Raw genomic sequence first — 18,023 nt, forward strand, 5'->3', positions numbered from 1 at the left:
GGTAACATGTGATTTTGATTATTTTTCATTTAGAAAACCATTAAATCGTCTTCTTATTGAACAAGTGATGACTTTTGGATATGTATGCGTTGTGGTAAAGCGTTTTGTAATGCCTTTGTAATGTCTTTTTTTTGATATTTTTATTATTGGATTGTTTAAATAAAATATTTTGTTATATGAAATATCATTTTATATAAATGTATGTTTGTACTTTGGACACATCACAAGTATAAGCCAATACTTCCTAGACATAACAACGATTGCCTTACACAAAAAAATCTATTTGTATCTTCTCTTGACAATATTTGTCAAGCTAGCTATTCTCGCTAACAGTCTCTACGATACCCTCAGCTGTGAGCCTGACAGTATCTCCAGTGCTGAACATGTTGGTGGCACCCCCCGCCCCCACCACACATGGGAGACCGTACTCGCGGGCAATGACAGCGCCTGAAACGATTTTCATAAAAAAACCAGTTAAATCTTTTCCAGAGCTAAAGTTTTTGGTTGATAGTTGAAATTACTAAACGAGCACTAGTTTTGAAACCTTAACAACTAAAAACTATTCATTTGTTGTCCATGAAGATACTACCGAATGCCCTTCAAAGTACGAGACAATTATTACTGTAAAATCAGTTACTAGATTATAGTTAGATTAGATAGTCACTATCAGTTTAAGTATGGAACTCTATATTCATTTGTCTCCGTCGGATATTTGTATTAAAATTCATACATACGGTGCTTATGAGATTTCATACATTTATGTAACACATTCTGTGACAACGTTAATTGTTTGTCAATTATTATATGTTAATGACTTTGAAGTTAAAGACAATAAACTAAAGGCTGACCGTGCGAAATGAGGCCCCCAAGTTCCGTCACGATACCAGCCAGTAGTGGGAAGTACGGTGACCAACCGATGTCCGTAGACGCTGTGATTAGTATATCTCCGGAGCGTAGCTCACCAATCTGAAATGTTCGGTTTACGACCGTAAGAGAAAAAAAGACTTAGGCTAGGTCAGGGTAGCATATAATTTAAACTATAGTCATTGATCTTTAAGTTGTTGTATTTACGCTGATATAAAATTAATTTTGGTGGATGTTCGTGATTATTCATTTATTCTCCGGTTGGAACTCAAACTTTGGGTTTAGAAATATATAACAATTACAATGTTTACTTAGCCAATAATATGGACAAGCATGTATTTATTCCTGATTGGAAAATAAAATATAAATCAACTTGATCAGTTTAAAAATGATTATAATGTATGAGTGAACAAATGGTTTGGTTCGTTCATTAGGTACTAATTCAGTTGTATATGTTTTTAACGAATATAAATTGTCGTTAGGAATATAAAAGGTTTTGTATGAACGGCTAGTATCACAAATTGATATCTAAGTGTAGATAATATTGCTGTCATAATATTTATCTGGTATTTTTACGAGAAATCCATTACCTCTGCTAAGTCCCGGACGACGCAAGCTCGGCCAATAACTTCTCCCCCACAAACGGAAGTCCCCGTGACCCGCGCCCCTTTAGCCCCACTCGATCTGACAGTAGTCGTCAATGGCTCCACCCAACCCTTATTCAGTTCCGCAAACTTAAATTTGGCCCATTTATCGTAATAGTTCCGACGCTGGACGGCTCTGAAAACGAAACATTAAGATTCGGAGACAAGTACAAATGAACGCGTCTTTGTGTAAAAAAATTCAATGGAAATCAATAATAAAATATCGCATTTTACAAAACATGTAACTAAAAAACATGCTTTATGATTGTTAACATAATTTTAATTCTAATGAACTGAAATCAGAAGTTAAATAAAGAATTAAAGTAACCTAGAATATGTTTGCATATTACTTATATTTTTTTTATAAAATAGGGGGCAAACGGGCAGGAGGCTCATCTGATGTTAAGTGATACGCCCATGGACATAGGCCAGAGGGCTCGCGAGTGCCCTGTCGGCCTTTTAAGAATTTGTATGCTCTTTTCTTGAAGGACCCTAAGTCGAATTGGTTCGGAAATAATTAAGGCTTCTACGTTAACTTTTAATACTCAGACAAACTGGGTACAGCTTATGAAGAATTAATTAATTTCCAAATTGACTTTTTGCTACACGCGTATAATATCATCGCGTATTACGAATACTTAGTGAGAGAAAATATAAAAATTTGTCACTTTTTCAACAAGACGGGATCCCTCGTTTGCACGTAGGTTCTTAGTTCGTGAGTTCTGAAGTGGAAGACTAGCTCAGCAGATGGCAGATACCAGTCGCGAACCATGAGCTGTCCCAGTCTTAAAGCCGCCAACCGCAGCTTGTGAACAGCCAGGATTACGTTCGCCTTTGTACTCTCCCGATATCGCACTGTACGGTGACATAGAGGCAGGATCCAACGAAGGGCTTTTCTGGAAACATTTTATTTATTCATATCTATCACGAAAAGGACAAAATATAGGAATAATTAACGCATCATTAAATATAGTTTTTTTCTGCTCCTATACACTTCACATATAATAATAATATTTATTTCAGATTTCAGTAGGAGTTCAAGCGATTTAGTCAAGTTCCGGTACAAGTTTCTTGATGGTTGAAGACCTTGGTTGAAGTTACTGTTGTAAAAACATCTCTAATATACAAATTGTGTAAATACAAATTTATAGAACTCCAAATTTCGGATTAATATAACCAGTTAAAGCGTAGTTAAAATATAACGTCGCTCAATTTAACGACGAACTACCTCAAGCGTCAAAGTCAATTGGCTTTGCTTGGTTTAGCTTGTCTTCCATATAATGATACACTCAGTATAGCATTACACCCACTCTCAATAACAACAACAATTGAGTAATAAAGTTGCTAATAGTAGTGAAACTGTGTACATTATTTTATCACTTAATTATCCTAGCCCGTAATAAACTCGACTGTCGACATCATTCATACGAACTTTCTAAGATATTCGTTATTTTGTTTACAAATTAGGATTACTTGCAAGAGTAAACTGCCGTTGACCAGGATTTAACTCTCTATAACGCCATAAAATGCAGTCCCTTCAGTGTCGTTATATAGAGTTTACACTTTTAAAAACTTGTTTTCTTTCAACGTGTAAAAGCTATATTAACCAAAGACAATACTAGAGTTTACAGTGTTTTTTTTTCAGAATAGAAATATAAGAACATCTACCTGGTATTAGGTTTTTGTGGAGTTTTGAGAGAATCAATCACCTCATCCCTGGAGATAGAGGGCCTAGTCTGCTGATCAGGGACAACTTGCATTAGCACCTTCATCATCTCTTCCGGTACCAGCGCCCATGGCTTCGTTGATAAGTCAAACTTTAAAACATTAAAAGCATATAAGATTATTCATGTTATATATGTATAAATATAATCTTCTAACAGTTATTAAGGAATAACGGAAACAGTTATTTCAGGGATACATAATCCCAAAAAAAAACACGATAAATTTAAGAAAAAATATTGTAGTAATAATAATTAATTTTTAATGTTTATTATTTCATTCACATGTTGTGAGCGCTTGAATATCTACCTAGACTATTACCGTAATAAGATACGATACGGTTTACGTAACGTAAGTTGAGTAGATAATAATTATTAAAGCCGAAAATAATGACACCCGAAATTTATGAATTAAAATTTTGTACAGAAAGTTTATTTATATTTTTGCATATTCTTACTTCCATAATAGCTCTGTATCCATGCTGTTCAAGGAACTCGGAGACTCGTTCGTATACTGAAGGAAGATTGACTTCCAGCCACTGCAAAGCGATCTTCGGGTCTTGTTTCCTAAATTCTTCTACTCTTCCTGACTCTTCTAACATCAGGGCCAACGTCGCCAAAGCCTGAGGTACTTCAGCTGATAGGACGTCACCCGAGTTCAACATTGCGCTTATTTCGCTGCATTGCTCCGGTGAAAAGTCTAAAATATTAAATGGTAATTAAAGTTGATACAGATTAAGTGCTTTTGGATTATTTACATATTATTTTTACTACGATATTTAATGTTAAAGAAAAAACTTTGGGGCAATAAATACAGATAACACAACTTTCTCTGCAGCTGTGATACTTTTGACATTTAACACCTTTCGTCTTCAGTCACCGTGACCACGCCCGCTTAAAAGCACGCGAAACGTCGGAAAAAATTTAAACATTAGAATTATGTAAATAATTATAAGTTTTTAACAATAATTCATAGCTTTAATCCATTCAAAAAGTGTTTATCTTAATGTAAATAAATAGAAATTATGTTGGAATATAATAAAGCAAAAAAAGTGTTGCTAAAGTAGCCACTGACTCACTTTTCATCACAATTATAAGCCCGATAATATTGTAAATTAAATAAAAGTTTTATTCCAAATCAAAGCCATCCTATGTATGCGTAGAGGCGACCATTGAATTGGGAAATCTTTTAATGAATTTAAGAGGTTGTTCAAAATTAATAATTAGAATAACGCAATTATCTTTTATTCAATGTCATTTTATTTTAAGTCACCATTCAAGTATATGCTTTGTATGGCTAAAAATACAAAATTAGTATTCGATAGTGGCGATAGTAAAAGGAGCGGAATAAACTAACCGATATTTGTTGCAACTATTACCTGTTTTGCCTTCTAATAGTATCGACATAGCTATGAACTGCGTAAAAGTACTCGCAACCGAAGTAATGCCGTGATTCATAAACAAGCGAGTATTGTCAAATTGAGTGATAGCTTTACACAAGTCTAAAATGTCACCATTCGAGTCAATATTCAATTTCGTTACAGCTTCAACTGTTTCATTCATCCTCCATTTTGCTATAAAGAGATTCTGAAAGGGTTAATAATCTTAATACCTACTTATAAAAACTAATTAAGTGTATACTGAGGCATGGGTCACATAATACCGATATCTATTCCACATTTATCTTAATAGGCAAGTATAGGAGTTTCAACGCGATAATAATTTTACCAAGGATGTAGCCTGTAACCATAACAATTGCCTCTAGTACTAGTAAGAACTAGTTGAGGCAATTGTCATCATAAGCTGTTGCTGTAACGACACAACCAGGATCTTCGGATTGTTAAATATCTACTTCTATGGCTTACAAACCTTACCTTTTGAAGCCATTCATTATGAAGTAGCGAACCGCCCCAGCTACACATGGGCAATCTTTAAAAACTATATAACTACACGTTCCTTCTGAATTATTCTAGATATTGAGGTACGCATTGATGCTGTAGTGACAGTAATTACGTTTTTGAATTTATCGCAAACTGACAGACGCGGCGGATCACTTGTTCTTACATAATATAAAAATTATACTGTCGTATGAAAACTGTATATTAGACCGTTTACACTTACTCTACAAAGCCCAAAAAGGCCTTTTCATTTTAATATAGTCTACGAAGAAAAAACGTGGATTAAAAAAAAAGAATCGGTTTTTCAAAGAAATATTCAACACAGACTAGGTCTAAACTTTAATGTTAATATATTCTAAATGTAGAGTACCTTTATCATGTCAAGAATTGACCACAGTCGGTCTGTACGGACAGGAGTACGGCGATGCAGCGCTGTACTGAGGATGGCATCGTTCGCCACACGGTGACCGTGAATAGACATTTCGAGCATACGAAGGTTCACGTCGATTGTATTAGGCACGCGCCGATACACGGACTGTAGGACATAAAAACCTATTTTAAAATTATACCACCGTAAACAGCACGTCATAGTAATTTAGTGATCAATTGAAAATAATGTTTTAATCCTCTGTATTCTATTTAAATTGTAATTTGCGTAATTTAATAACCAATATTGGATTTTTACTCTGCTTTCGTACATAATTTATTGATTGAAATATAAATGCTAGATTAACAATAATGTTATTTTTTTTAGACATTTGCGATATATTAGATTGGGGAAAAAGTCTTTTCGCACTATAGTATGTATGAACTTGTAATAAAATAAATTTATTTCTATTTCTATCTGGCTGGTTTTGGTATCAATAGATATTTAAATTTTGAAAAAGATTCCAAATTCAAATTAGAAAAATGTGTGATTTTTATGTATTTTTCGTACTGTCAAGATGAGTGAATCTAATGAAGAAATGATTTATATCCGGGCCTTCCGCACCATTGTTCCGTTTTAATTCTAAAGCTTTTCTAATGTTGCCGTATTAAATATTTTTACAAAAATTCCAATATTTGACAAACATTGCATAAAGAAAATTATAAAACAAAGTACTTACGTTATAAAGAGCGACAGCGCCTCTGTTGTGTGTGACGACTACAGATTTGCAATATTTGTCTTCGACGTCAGGGATCAGGGCAGATATCCCCCGTTCTAAGGGAGATATCACCAAGTCATATGACAGCGCTGTGAACGGCTTAGGCAGAACCTGAAGTTCAAAATACATTTTAGGGCATCTGGTACACATAAAATAAAATGTATTAGCATTTAACATTTCGTCAATTTCATGGAGAATGTAAAATAAAAGAGCGGTGTTGGCCAAGTGGCTTCAACAGTTTTAACCCTGAGTAGTGAGGTTGAATCATAATTGTGCCTATGTTGAGTGTATGTTAAGAAATCTGAGTTGTCACTTATTTTTATTGTACGATAAAGCACTTATATATTGATTGGTCACGTAACAGGGTTTACTCAAAAATTAGATAAAAATGTTGCTTTAAAAATTTATATAAAATATTTCAAGCTCAGTTACAAGAGAGAAACAAAATAGTATAAAAGTTTAACGTCCTAGTTTAATTTCGTAAGCTAAGAAGGATGCGACAAGGAACCACTTATTTTCTACAATGGAACCGAGATATCTGTCTAAAATATACATTTCATTGTTTTATTTATTTTACATTTTCATTAGATTTATTTTACTCTACTTAAAATAATATACTAACCTCTCCCACGTTAGCGAAAGTAATCAGCTCGTCATCAGACATAACCGGAAAGTCCAACTCATGCAGTAACTCTTCCTCAGTCCAGGCTTCCAAAGATGTGATAGGACGAGCTTGCAGGAGGTAAATGGTCCCGTCCTAATACAGTAAAACTCGCTTAAGACGATTTCTCAGGGACCCTACCAAGAACGCGTGTTAAGCGAGATATGGAAAATATGTTATATATTATAAAAATATGTATTATGTTCTAATTTTGGTATATATAGGTATTTAATTATACATTTATAAATTAAATTAAATAGGTAGTGTAATTATAGTAACATTATTTAAAATAATCACTTATTTTGGTTTGACAGAAAGTTTTTAATGCTGCTGTACAGATGTACTACTATAAATATTTTGCGTGGCGTTTTCGACGAATCACGAACTTTTCCGACCTATTTAGTAGATATTTGTATCTCTTGTTACAATAGAAAACAATCTCGTGTGAAAACTGTCTTAGACCCAACAATCAAGAACGTGCCTGGCTCAGAAGGTTGACGTCACATGAATGAAACATTAAGAAGTTAAAGTCCAGACCCATAAGGGGACTGAATTTATAAAGTCACGCGCAACAACTAATAGAAAAAAACCTTGCCAATGGCGAATTCAATATCTCTTCCGGCGCCCCATAATTGCTCCTGCAACATTCCTAGTCTTGTCAGCTTCATAATCTCTTCTTCACTCAAACATGGAGCTTTCCTCTCGCCCTCACAGACATCTTCCGATTCCACTTTGCCCTCCCTTGCTACTACTCTTTGCGCCTTGCTACCAACTTCGATATGTGCAATAGACACTGTCCCGTCCATGCTACGCTTGACTTCTACCGTATCAGGTTCTACCATACCGGATACCACACTCTGTAAGAAGGAATATCTTTAAATATAACAAATATATCCTAAAAAAAATACAATCCGTGCGATATGTTTTCTACGAACCTCTCCCAATCCATAGTTGGCAGTAAGTAGAAGCCTTGAAGGATCCCCGTATTGTGGGTGAGAAGTGAACATGACTCCAGCGGCCCGCGCCTCTACTAACTCTTGTACCACTACTCCACCCTGCACACAACACGGCTGACCGTTTTGCCTGCGATATACATACATTAATCTCTCTAGGTTTCTGATAATTTGTTTTTAGTCCAAAGGCCAGAGGAATTTTTAGGTATATAGGTTTATATTAAGATGCAAATATAGATGAACCATGTCACCGTGTAAAATGATCATTCGTGTTACTGCTTCTACCAATAATTTTTATTATTATTTAACATATTCTTAAGTTTCGGAAGGCTTTATGCAGTTGAACTGTAAACGAACTTTACGTTTTGAACAACAAAAATTTTTTTTTGTGTTAGTGACTAAGTTAGCGGCGAAAATCCCGCTCAGTGGGAAATTGACCAACAAGATACTCACCTCCTGTAATAGGCACTGTTGAAGGCAAACATGGAAGCCCAGCAAGCCTGAACCGCATGTAGTACATCTCGAGACGAGCGGACTCCCAATTCCGTATGATTTTGTCCCGCCGCTGACAATGCTTCACCATCCTCACCCACACCTAACAATCATAATACTAATAATAACCACCATAATACTAATAATAATAATAATAACCACGGAAAAGATAGAAATTTAAAAAAATGAATAAACAATCTTAAATTAAAAATCTATACTCATATAGATAAACCGACGTTTTTGTTCAGTACAAACTTTGGTTTCAGGTCCTTCTAACCAAATTTATCTTGATTGAACAACTGGTATTTGTAATAAAGAACCCTAAGATTTAACATTTGCAACACGAAACTCCTGATCGAACGCTTGACTGTGATTGGTCCAGAGACGATGTTGACACAATCAAGTGCTTCGATATACTCACCAGAAGATCTTACTGCATAACGTGGTTCGGTACTGAGGCAGTTGGCTTTTAAGACTTCTAAACTTTTTATGATTTCGTCCTTTAGTTCTCCTGATATCTCTTTGGATAAAAATAGTTGGGTAACTCTGAAACATAACAAAACATTGAATACAAATATTATTTCATGATTAAAATGGTCTTAGGAAATGTATACAAAGTGGAATGCAAAATGTATGGGTTTTACTTAAAACATATAATAGATTTATATAATATATATAAATCTCCTGTCACGATGTTTATACGCGATGGACTCCTAAACTACTTAACCGATTTTAAATTAAATTGGCACACCGTGAGCAGTCTGGTCCAACTTAAGAGATAGCATAGCTTAGATCTTTAATTATAGTCGCAATTTTATTTTATTGCAAATTATTTGTCCATAATTAATTGATAGTCACAATTATCTGTTAACTCCAAAAGATTCTAACAGATGCCGATACTTTTCGACTGGATTGAGTAAGTAATCAATGGCACTGCTATGGTAAACCGACAAACGTGTCATATTAGCTACAATTCAATATCATGATTACCACGTGTTATTGAGGCTAAAGTATAAATTAAATTTATTTTGTAGTAAACGAAATTCCGTGAATTTCAATTATTCCTACTTTTTTTTAATTTTTGGTGTTAGCATAGCCAACCACGTGTTACTTAGACCGAAGTGTAAATCAAATTCAAATTATAGTGACGATACAACGGTGAAATTATTCTTTTGTGTCACGGTATTAAGGCTAACTGAAACCATATTAAGGAGAAACGAAGTTCGCAGGGGCAGCTAGTAGATTTATAAAATCTATATGGATATAGATATAAATCTATGTAGATCGTGCTCGATTAGTAAACTGATACTTACGCAATATTTTTTATTTTAGTTCCCACAATTTTTGTAATATTTTTATTATCTAATCAAATCAAATCTTTGTTTGCACTTTCGCATAAAATTGTACTGAGGTACATTAATTATTGTCATGGGATTTGTATATAATAATAATAATAACGCTTATTACGAAATAATATATATATTTATAAAATTTATAATGAAATGTTCCTGATTATTCTTTAACTTTATCTACTAATTAATTAATGTTTTGCCTCATCAGACAACACTTACGTTTGGCATTTGTCCTTGAATGTGACTTCATCATAGTCCACCGCAGCAGCCTCTATTTCTTTGATGGCGGCAATCACGTCAGGGTGCTGATCAAGGAATTTATCCAAAGCCCTAGTAGTTATACAAAACCCTGGAGGCACTTGATAGTCCTGGAAGACAATCGTTTTTTTGATACAGTATTACTTTTTACGAGCAACGTAGAAGGGGCCGTGTACTTTTTACAATAACGTATTTATATACCATTCGTGATTTTTTCTACAGTACTGGAGACATACGAGCAGGAGTCTCAGCTGATGTTGAGTGATACCGCCGAAAACGAATGTCCGTTTGAACTGCCACTGCCAGAAGACTTGCAAGTGCCGGCCGTTTTGGAATTGATACGCTCTTATCTTGAAGGAGCCTAAGTCGAATCGGTTCGGAAATACGGTAACTAGTTCCATATAGTGGTGGTGCGGCCGCGGCAAAAAGTGCCTAAAAAGCGCATTTTAACATTGATATTTATGACTATGTTGCATGTAGAAATACGAATTCAGTTATGGTGTCGCTTCTAAAAGTAATCGGCAATTTAAACTCATGAATTCAAAGTCTAGATTTCTACATGCTTTATAATGATAAAGTAGAATTTATTCTACTGTAATTGCTTTTTTTGGTCATAACAACGTGTTTGTCTGATTAGGCACGATACATGGAGATAATATTCTCACGACGCTTTAAATTTAATAAAAATGGCCCCAAAACGCACCATCGGCACATGTGCCATAGATTTTAATATATAGAATTAAACATAAACATACACTGTAATGTTTGAGTAATTATAGATAATATACAGACTAAGATCTTTCTAATAAAATTTCATACTTGTTGTTACCGTCGGCAACTATCAAAAACGAAACTTGCTCGCTTACAAACTAGTCATAAACATACAGGCGTTTTCTAATGATTAAAGTGTTTAGATAATGAATGAATATACCTCCTCATGTTGCACAGAAGCCAGAAGCGCTAAAGAGGCCCCTTTGCCTCCGACCAATTGAACGCAGCTGGCTGCACACTCCTCAAATCCTACGCAATACTGCGTACATTCTGGCAGGTCCTTCAACTCCACCCACCTCAACTTATGGCCCGACTTGATAGATAATGGACTTGAGAGCTTATCTAAAATTTCACACAATAATTTAGTGTAAAATTAAACCTTTTCTTCTTATTTTTATTGTCCTAAAACCACCGACTGTAGAGACTAAAAACTAGTCTCTTAAAATGTAATAAATGTTTACGTGTTACTTTAAGATACCTTAATAATTTCAAAGAAATATATACGATTTAGCCCAATGGTCTCGGTATCAGATTAAAGCAAGCAGGTTATCAGCCTTCTGTGCCTGATAAAGTGACTAAGTGTTTGTTGCCGTACGATGTCTTGTACATAGATTTATACTATACAAAAAACGGTATTTCCTAGAAGGCTGAGTATGCCTAGGGCGGGTAAATTTTTCAATATTTTTTACGGTTTTCTAAAGTTTTACATATACACTTTGTATGAGTGAAAGAGCAAACTTGCAGAAAGTGTATTTCCCTCTTCCCCCTATGAACTGTCAATATAAATGTCAGTCCTACAACTGGCGAACTGGATTGTTTGTCTCAATCGTGAGCTCAAAAATCAACCTAAAAACTATTTTACTTGCAATGAAATTGTTGGTTCTAAAAATAATCTAGGACATGAGAATTGTAGAGGCAAGGGCGGCAAAACATCACAGGCTATACCTTGTAAATTTTTAAATGCGCCACTGAGTAACACAATATAATACAAAAACTATCGTTGTCATATCTCAATCGTACAACCTCACAAGAAAATTGCTGTAAAAACGTAAGATATGATTATTAAACTTTACCTTTACGTTCATATTGCAATTCCAATAAGCCTGTGCCATGCTCTCCATATATTTCAACGAAGATCATTCGGTACTGGATTTCGTGCTCTTGGTAAATTCCACTTATCAGACTAGAGCCTTCATCGGGTATCCTAAGAATTACTTTCAGGCATCGATTTCCAGCTGAAAATGTGAAATAGATCGATAAGATACCACTGGAGCAATAATAGAAGAGTAGATTTAAAAAAGAACAGTTGATCCTCCTGATATTTTTAGTGCGGAAAGGCACTGTTGTTTCGCCTGGAACCAAACCCAGGACATCAGGGTTAATGACAAAATAGCAATATAATATTTTTTTTATATAATTTATAAAGGCCTTTAAATTTTTTAGACGGAATGTAGGTACCTTTTATATTTATGGAATACGTCTTTGGTATCTCGGCAGACGTTTCACAAAATTCCTTCAAGTCCAAATCAGCTGACGTGATCGCCTGTACACTGAAGTTGGGCAATCTCACCGTGCCCGTGATACATCTGCAACAAATAATTAATACGAAAATCGTTAACTTTGCATTTTAAAGTACCGAAACTGCCTAATGGGACATAGGGTAGATGTAGGTAGGTAGGGTACATGTCTGGGTGCATTGAAAATCGAGAATAGAAACTTCATATGCGATAACTGATAAGTACTAGGCCACGTAGGCAGTTCGTATCATCATTTTGTAAATGACGAACACACTTATGTATAATGTAATGTATTCGAACAAAGTAAATATATTTCGGCAATTAAATACGTAATACATAAGAATAACAATACATAGATATGAAATCAAAATATCATCAAAATTTCGTTTTATTTTCTTTTATTTTTTTATGTCATAGCAGGAAAACGGGCAAGAGGCTCACCTGATGTTAAGCGATACCGCCGCCCATGGACACTCACAAAAGTCTTTATTAAAAAAGACCGTTGAAAATTAAGTAAATTGAGAAGTATTTTTGCGTATTTCAGCTTTCAAACGTTCACAATAACACCATACTTACTGAGTAATATCATTAAAGCAAAACCCTTGGAGATTGAGGACAGTGCCATCTTTTGCTGCGGCAGTGATAGCTATCGCCCGTTTTGGTCCATATTCTGTGGCCATCCAATAACGCTTCTTCACACCTCTACACCTGAGATACTGGCTCTTTAATATCTTTCCATCTTCAAATGCCTGGAATCTTCCTTGTAAGGCTCCGAATTGTGACCAGCTGCCTGAACCTTCGATGCATTTGTTCCTGTTATATTAATGCGTACATTAAAATTTAATATTTTTTGTTACATAAAAAAACTATATATGACAGCAGGAAAAAATATAGATATTATATTTTTTAGAGTCGAGTCTTTTGCTTAGCATTATATTTGCGTGGCAATTATTAGATAAACAGAATTTTGACACGAGACTAGGATAAAATACCAATAAGTGTTTAAATTTCTCGTCATCTGAACATCGCAAACATCTAAACTGAAGATCTATATAATAATATAAATTGAGCTTACAACGATTCCTTCCACGGTCCTTTGCACGGTTTTGATACTAGAGACTCCGCAACGAGATTGTTGCTCCAGTCTTTAGGGTATCTCGTAACTTTGGAAGCAGACGCCCAGCTGAAAGCATTTTAAGTATCATAGTAAAGCATTGGTTAAATGTGCCAGACTATGATGAATATAGCCGATTGACCTGGATTTGACGTCTGACGTCATACTGCATCGTCCAGTACATGCATCTCAGGCTGATGATGATGAATAAAGCAAGACTGACAGTCTATTATTGAGATAGACCAATAATCACATCGTTAAAAGTATTGTCAATATTAGGCACAAACTATATTATCTATAATTGTATTCTTTATGAAAACAATCTTTAAAGTTGTTTTGTGATCACAATGAAACAATTAAACATTGAATTTTGTTGTATTTAAATATTATTAAAATTTAAAAAATAATAATAAAGAAAACACTTTTTAAACGGATTGAAGCTATGTATTATTATTATAAACTTATAATTATTTACATAATTTTAAATTAAAATAATTATAAGTTATTTATTTTGTATTTGTATTAATGTGTAAAAGCCATGTTAACAAAAGACAATACTAAATAATGACATGACTTCATTAACACCTTCATTATTCAATTCTTAGATCAGTAGCTAATTGTTTGGTTGTGGTACGACTTAGTATGTTTTAAATACATACATAAAATTAAATTTCACATGACGGATAACACCGTCCTGATTGCATAAAAGGAGGCCATTGAATGATATCCTACAGCGATCCTGCGGCTCCAGTATTTCAACCTTGAGACCACCTCCCCTCCATCCCGATGGAACATCCTCCCATGGACTAATCGATGTTCCCGAATCATCTACATATAATACAGTAAATAAGTTAATACTATAAACTAAGATTGCATTCTCTTTTTACTATCATTACGAGTTTGACTACGACATAAATTTTATGTAGGTTTCATATGTATACAATTTCATCAAAAAATATTCTAATACGGGAAAAATAATCTATCGTGGGATTATGACAATCCGAATTACACTATAATGTATAAACAATATATCTAATCACAAAATAAATAGTAACATTATTTGTGTAACCTGGTTTAGCAATTGTCTCGTACTTAACCAATAATGATTATAATTATGGACTGGTTAATTTGTATAGCATTGACTGGCATTCGCTCTCCCCAATACCAAACGAAAAACGCTTAATTTCCATGTAGTTTTAGAACTGTTTCCAGAAAATGTAATGTAGTATTTATTTATTTAGTAGCTCGAAAATTCAATTTTCAAACCCAATTGAAATTTTCATCGCGTCGCAATAGATATTGGTTATTACTTAAAAATAAACTAATGCTGTTACAACCCGATCTGTATCAGTTTCGTGAACATTTGTTATCTAATAGGCGAGTAGGTGATCAACCAATTGGGCCTGATAAACTCCGTCGACGTAATGGTTTCCTAACGAAGTTTTCCTTCATCATAAGAGCGAGGTTGAAAAATGGGTTTCGACCTCAGGAAGAGTCGCTGAAACCACTTGGCCTACACTTCTTTATTTATTGGAGTTTAGGTGGTAGCTTACAGTTAAAGATTATTGTCTGTATGGAGATATTACTTAAAGAATATATAATACCAGACAAAGAGATAAAACGTCTTTAACGTTAAGTTTTTATTTTTAATTATGGTGTATTTTTAACTCGTACCCCAAAAGCTGCAACTGCAACACCTTAGAATTAGTTCATAACCATAAGTACCTGGGGCTTACAATAGATGACCGAATGTCCTGGAAAATGCACATTAATTCTGTCTGTGAAAGGCTAAGAGCGATACTTGCCAAATTCACTTTAATAAAACATAAAATACCTCTTAAAACTCTGCTACTATTATACAAAGCACTAGCCGAATCCATTATAACATATGGACTTTCAAGCTATGGGAGAACATGCAAAACTTATCTAAATCAAATATTTGCAATACAAATACGTATTTTAAAAACAATTGCTCCCATAAAATTAAAATCACAATATAAAGAGGACTACAGAAAGCTATTTGCATTTTTTCAAAATTATACCTATACACGAGAAAGTGCAACTAGGATTATTAAATAAAAACTACTTTACAGAAAATTACCTCAAAACAATTAAAACTCACTATAGTGAATAGTGATTCAACACGTAGAAAATTAAAAAACGAATTTCTATTACCCAAATACAATAACTTATATGGGAAAAAAAACATTAGATTACATTATTCCAAATTTAATAAACTCGATACCAGCTACACTTCTTACTAATATAACAAGAAACAATATTAAATTTAAATTAAAAAAATACTACATAAGTCAAACAATTATAAATTATGCATAACAAAAATTATGCAATATACGTCATTAAAACATATTCGAATATAGGAACTCATCCTGTATGTGAATGAGAATTCTCGACAAGAACAGGTTTCTTGCATCGGCTATCTATGGCGCGTCAGCGTTTAGATTTGTTTATGACGTTTTATGTGCAATTTTAAATCGTTTGAATGGTTTGATTGTTATAAATTTACAGTTTATATGTCACTGGCCTTAGTATATATATATATATATATATATATATATATATATGTTAATGATTTAAATATGTTCGACGTCCTGGTGGATAGAAAAACTGTGTACAGTTTGTGTCTCCACCACACCACCTTCCTTTATATTAAGAACACTTATACAATAAATAAATAAAATAAATTTCACATTTTTTGTCAGAACTGTGTAATTAAAATATGCCTCACCATTAAATTTCATTAGCTTACCCTTAGCTTTTGTAAATATAGTGTAATTATAAAATAATACTCACTAGGCACCTTGTAAGTTCCGTCCAGTAACTTCACATATATGTAAACTTCAGCAAGTTGCGTCGTCCCATATAGTTTTTTTATAGTCAGAACGATAGCTGTACCGTCGGGTGCACTTGTCTTAAATGTGAAACCGTCAAAGCCTTTACTTTGCCAGGGTCGTGGTTCATCGTAGAGTGGTCCTGGCCGCACAGTACGCTTCCAACGATTTACGGTGTAACGTGCGGCAATATATTTAAGATAATTCCACCCTTTGAAATATTTAAAAAATGTTCAAGCTGGCCCGGATTGTTAATTAAAAATCACAACTATTAGATTAAGCTAAATGATAAAAGTTATAAAAGGTTATCAAATTTATTGTGTATTAGAAATGACTACGACATAATCTGATAATAGAACATTAAATATTAGGACGTGTCTTGTCCATTTTTTACAGAAGTTTTACAACCGTGCATTCTAATAGTTTTATATCACTAAATAATATTATCGAAATGAAAATAGGTGCACATGGATCACTATCAAACACCGAATTATCAGCGATAAATACAAATTAGCAACAAAAAAATGACGTAATTTATACAATAGGAATTAAATATACATCAAGTAATTACATTAATATTGACAACACAAAACTTAAACATTCACAGATAGCGTTAAAAAGTTTACAAAAAACAAGGACGTAATTACCCGAATGCTTCTTATTGGAAGATTTTGCAAAGAATATTAAATACACAACGATTGCACTTGTTAATAAACCGCCTCGTACTACAAGATCAAACCAATCCGTCCACATCATGGCTTTGACTAGAACACACGACCTCTGAGTATTACGGTGTATGACAGAATGCGTAAATCTCTTACCATACCAGTTAGCCATTGGTCACTTGTCCTTGGTCAAACGGCGCAATCTTTAATTCGATATTAAAACGAACGATTACTTATACTTAGCGTAATAAGTTACAAAATCCAATTTATTATTCTTTAATCCATTCGTAAATATTTCCATAACGATTTTAATTAAACTACGACTTGTATGACTCCACACCATCTATGAAATCTGTAAAATTGAGGACATGGCGAATAAAAATGAAATACAATTTAATTTTTTTTTTATTAATTTAACAAAAAATTATTATAATGTGTAGGATTTGGGAACCCTTTTAAGTAAAACATTACCTGTGTCAGGGTTTCCAGCTCTTCCATAACAAACTTTAAAGTAAATTCAGTAAATTTTTATTTCTTCAACTGTTTTCATCACGCCTGAGTTTCACGAGTAAACATCTTCTCATGTACATGCCAATGAATGAAATTTTTAACTACATATTATGTCTCAAGAGCATCTCCAACACTGCGTAAGGTGTTTATCGTATGTTTAGGTTGAAGACTGTGAGCGGGTAGATATTAAGCAGCCTATTTAATCTATTATAGATATAGTCTGCAGTCCAGACCACAAACAACATTCATATTTATTTTTAGGAGCAGCCTGCTATCATGTGCGCTGTCCTAACGGAAAGTAATTGGCTGAGATGCTCAAGCTCGAAGGATTAACATTTGAAACAGAAAATAATAATTAATATTTTAAATTACTGCTTAAACAAAATCAGAGTCTTCCCGCATCTTCAAAAACATACTCACATAGAAATAGTATTAGCTCGTAATCTAAAGTATCGCTTTTTACACTTCTCGCACTTCCATTACATAACATTCAACCAGCGTTCAATTTTATCATGAACCCAAAGATCAAGTTCATTGCCGAATAAATAAAAGAGATATCGTTGTTGTATCGCATTTAATTTAAACATTTATAATTCGTTTGAATAT

The 18,023-nt window shown here is 33.8% G+C and overlaps 1 protein-coding gene across 1 annotated transcript; it reads right to left on the reverse strand.

The window, feature by feature from the left end:
- Window positions 1-186: 186 nt before the first annotated feature.
- LOC123716352 (putative phosphoenolpyruvate synthase) lies at window positions 187-17,805 on the reverse strand. Its single transcript, XM_045672048.1, has 24 exons — window positions 17,379-17,805; window positions 16,890-17,259; window positions 16,205-16,453; window positions 14,050-14,218; window positions 13,352-13,459; window positions 12,853-13,089; window positions 12,218-12,345; window positions 11,833-11,994; window positions 10,920-11,101; window positions 9,950-10,098; window positions 8,800-8,924; window positions 8,340-8,481; window positions 7,869-8,016; window positions 7,524-7,790; window positions 6,895-7,029; window positions 6,234-6,383; window positions 5,498-5,662; window positions 4,609-4,816; window positions 3,688-3,929; window positions 3,177-3,325; window positions 2,177-2,404; window positions 1,455-1,644; window positions 849-966; window positions 187-447 (listed from the first exon to the last, which is right to left on the reverse strand). Exons 2-24 carry the CDS (start codon window positions 17,077-17,079, stop codon window positions 314-316), a joined length of 3,975 nt encoding a protein of 1,324 aa, XP_045528004.1. The 5' UTR covers window positions 17,080-17,259; window positions 17,379-17,805; the 3' UTR covers window positions 187-313.
- Window positions 17,806-18,023: the final 218 nt, after the last annotated feature.

The sequence above is a fragment of the Pieris brassicae genome, chromosome 11 (genome assembly GCF_905147105.1).
Source record: "Pieris brassicae chromosome 11, ilPieBrab1.1, whole genome shotgun sequence".
Lineage (NCBI taxonomy): Eukaryota > Metazoa > Arthropoda > Insecta > Lepidoptera > Pieridae > Pieris > Pieris brassicae.

What these genes read in the sequence shown, in the direction of transcription:
- LOC123716352 (XM_045672048.1), bottom strand. Translation starts at nt 17,079, where the DNA reads ATGGCTAACTGGTATGGTAAGAGATTTACGCATTCTGTCATACACCGT. An exon ending in TTCCAATAAGAAGCATTCGG is followed by an intron (nt 16,454 to 16,889) that starts GTAATTACGTCC and finishes AATATTTCAAAG; the next exon opens with GGTGGAATTATCTTAAATAT. An exon ending in CGGAACTTACAAGGTGCCTA is followed by an intron (nt 14,219 to 16,204) that starts GTGAGTATTATT and finishes TATTATATGTAG; the next exon opens with ATGATTCGGGAACATCGATT.